At 34.2% G+C, this 562-nt stretch overlaps 1 protein-coding gene across 1 annotated transcript in view; it reads right to left on the minus strand.

The window, feature by feature from the left end:
- The window catches only part of LOC103609084 (regulator of G-protein signaling 7), a gene marked incomplete at its 3' end in the record, with an annotated part of 61778 nt that extends 61597 nt beyond the window's left edge, over nt 1-181 (minus strand). The window contains exon 1 of the mRNA XM_008593455.1: nt 120-181. Coding sequence (XP_008591677.1) covers nt 120-161 — 42 coding nt within the window. The remainder of the gene's footprint in view (nt 1-119) is intronic.
- Nucleotides 182-562: the final 381 nt, after the last annotated feature.

Consider the following 562-nt stretch of genomic DNA (forward strand, 5'->3'; position numbering starts at 1 on the left):
GCACTCTCCAGTGCGCCACCGGGCCGGCCCTGATTTTTTTTTTAGATCCATAAAGGTAGAAAGTTAGCAGAGTGCCTGAAATGACCATAAGCACTTAACTCCTAGTCCTTGGTACTTACAGCTTCATAGTCTGCGAGCTCCAGCCTGGCCTTGTTCTGCATTGTTCTTTTGCAGAGATAAACCGCTGAAAGGAAAATAAAACAATCAATCATTTCTTGCCTGCTTATTAACACCCGGCACTATAAATAAAAATATAGCGTTATAAATCTAGACACTTTCATTTTCTTCCCGAGTTGTAATTTTCTCTTTTTACCTTTTTAGACACAAATAAATAAATATATAACATTATGATGTGAGATTTATGGTACATTCAGAAAAAAGACATACTAAGAAACTTGGTCACTATTTCTTATTTTTATCATATATTTGTCCCAATTTTATCATCCTCAACAAATAAGGGGGAAAAAATAGAGCCTTTTTAAAGAGACATCAAATGAACTTAAAAATCAAGACATGCAAATAAANATGGTACATTCAGAAAAAAGACATACTAAGAAACTTG

This window comes from Galeopterus variegatus, unplaced genomic scaffold (assembly GCF_000696425.1).
Source record: "Galeopterus variegatus unplaced genomic scaffold, G_variegatus-3.0.2 Scaffold9150, whole genome shotgun sequence".
Taxonomy (NCBI): domain Eukaryota; kingdom Metazoa; phylum Chordata; class Mammalia; order Dermoptera; family Cynocephalidae; genus Galeopterus; species Galeopterus variegatus.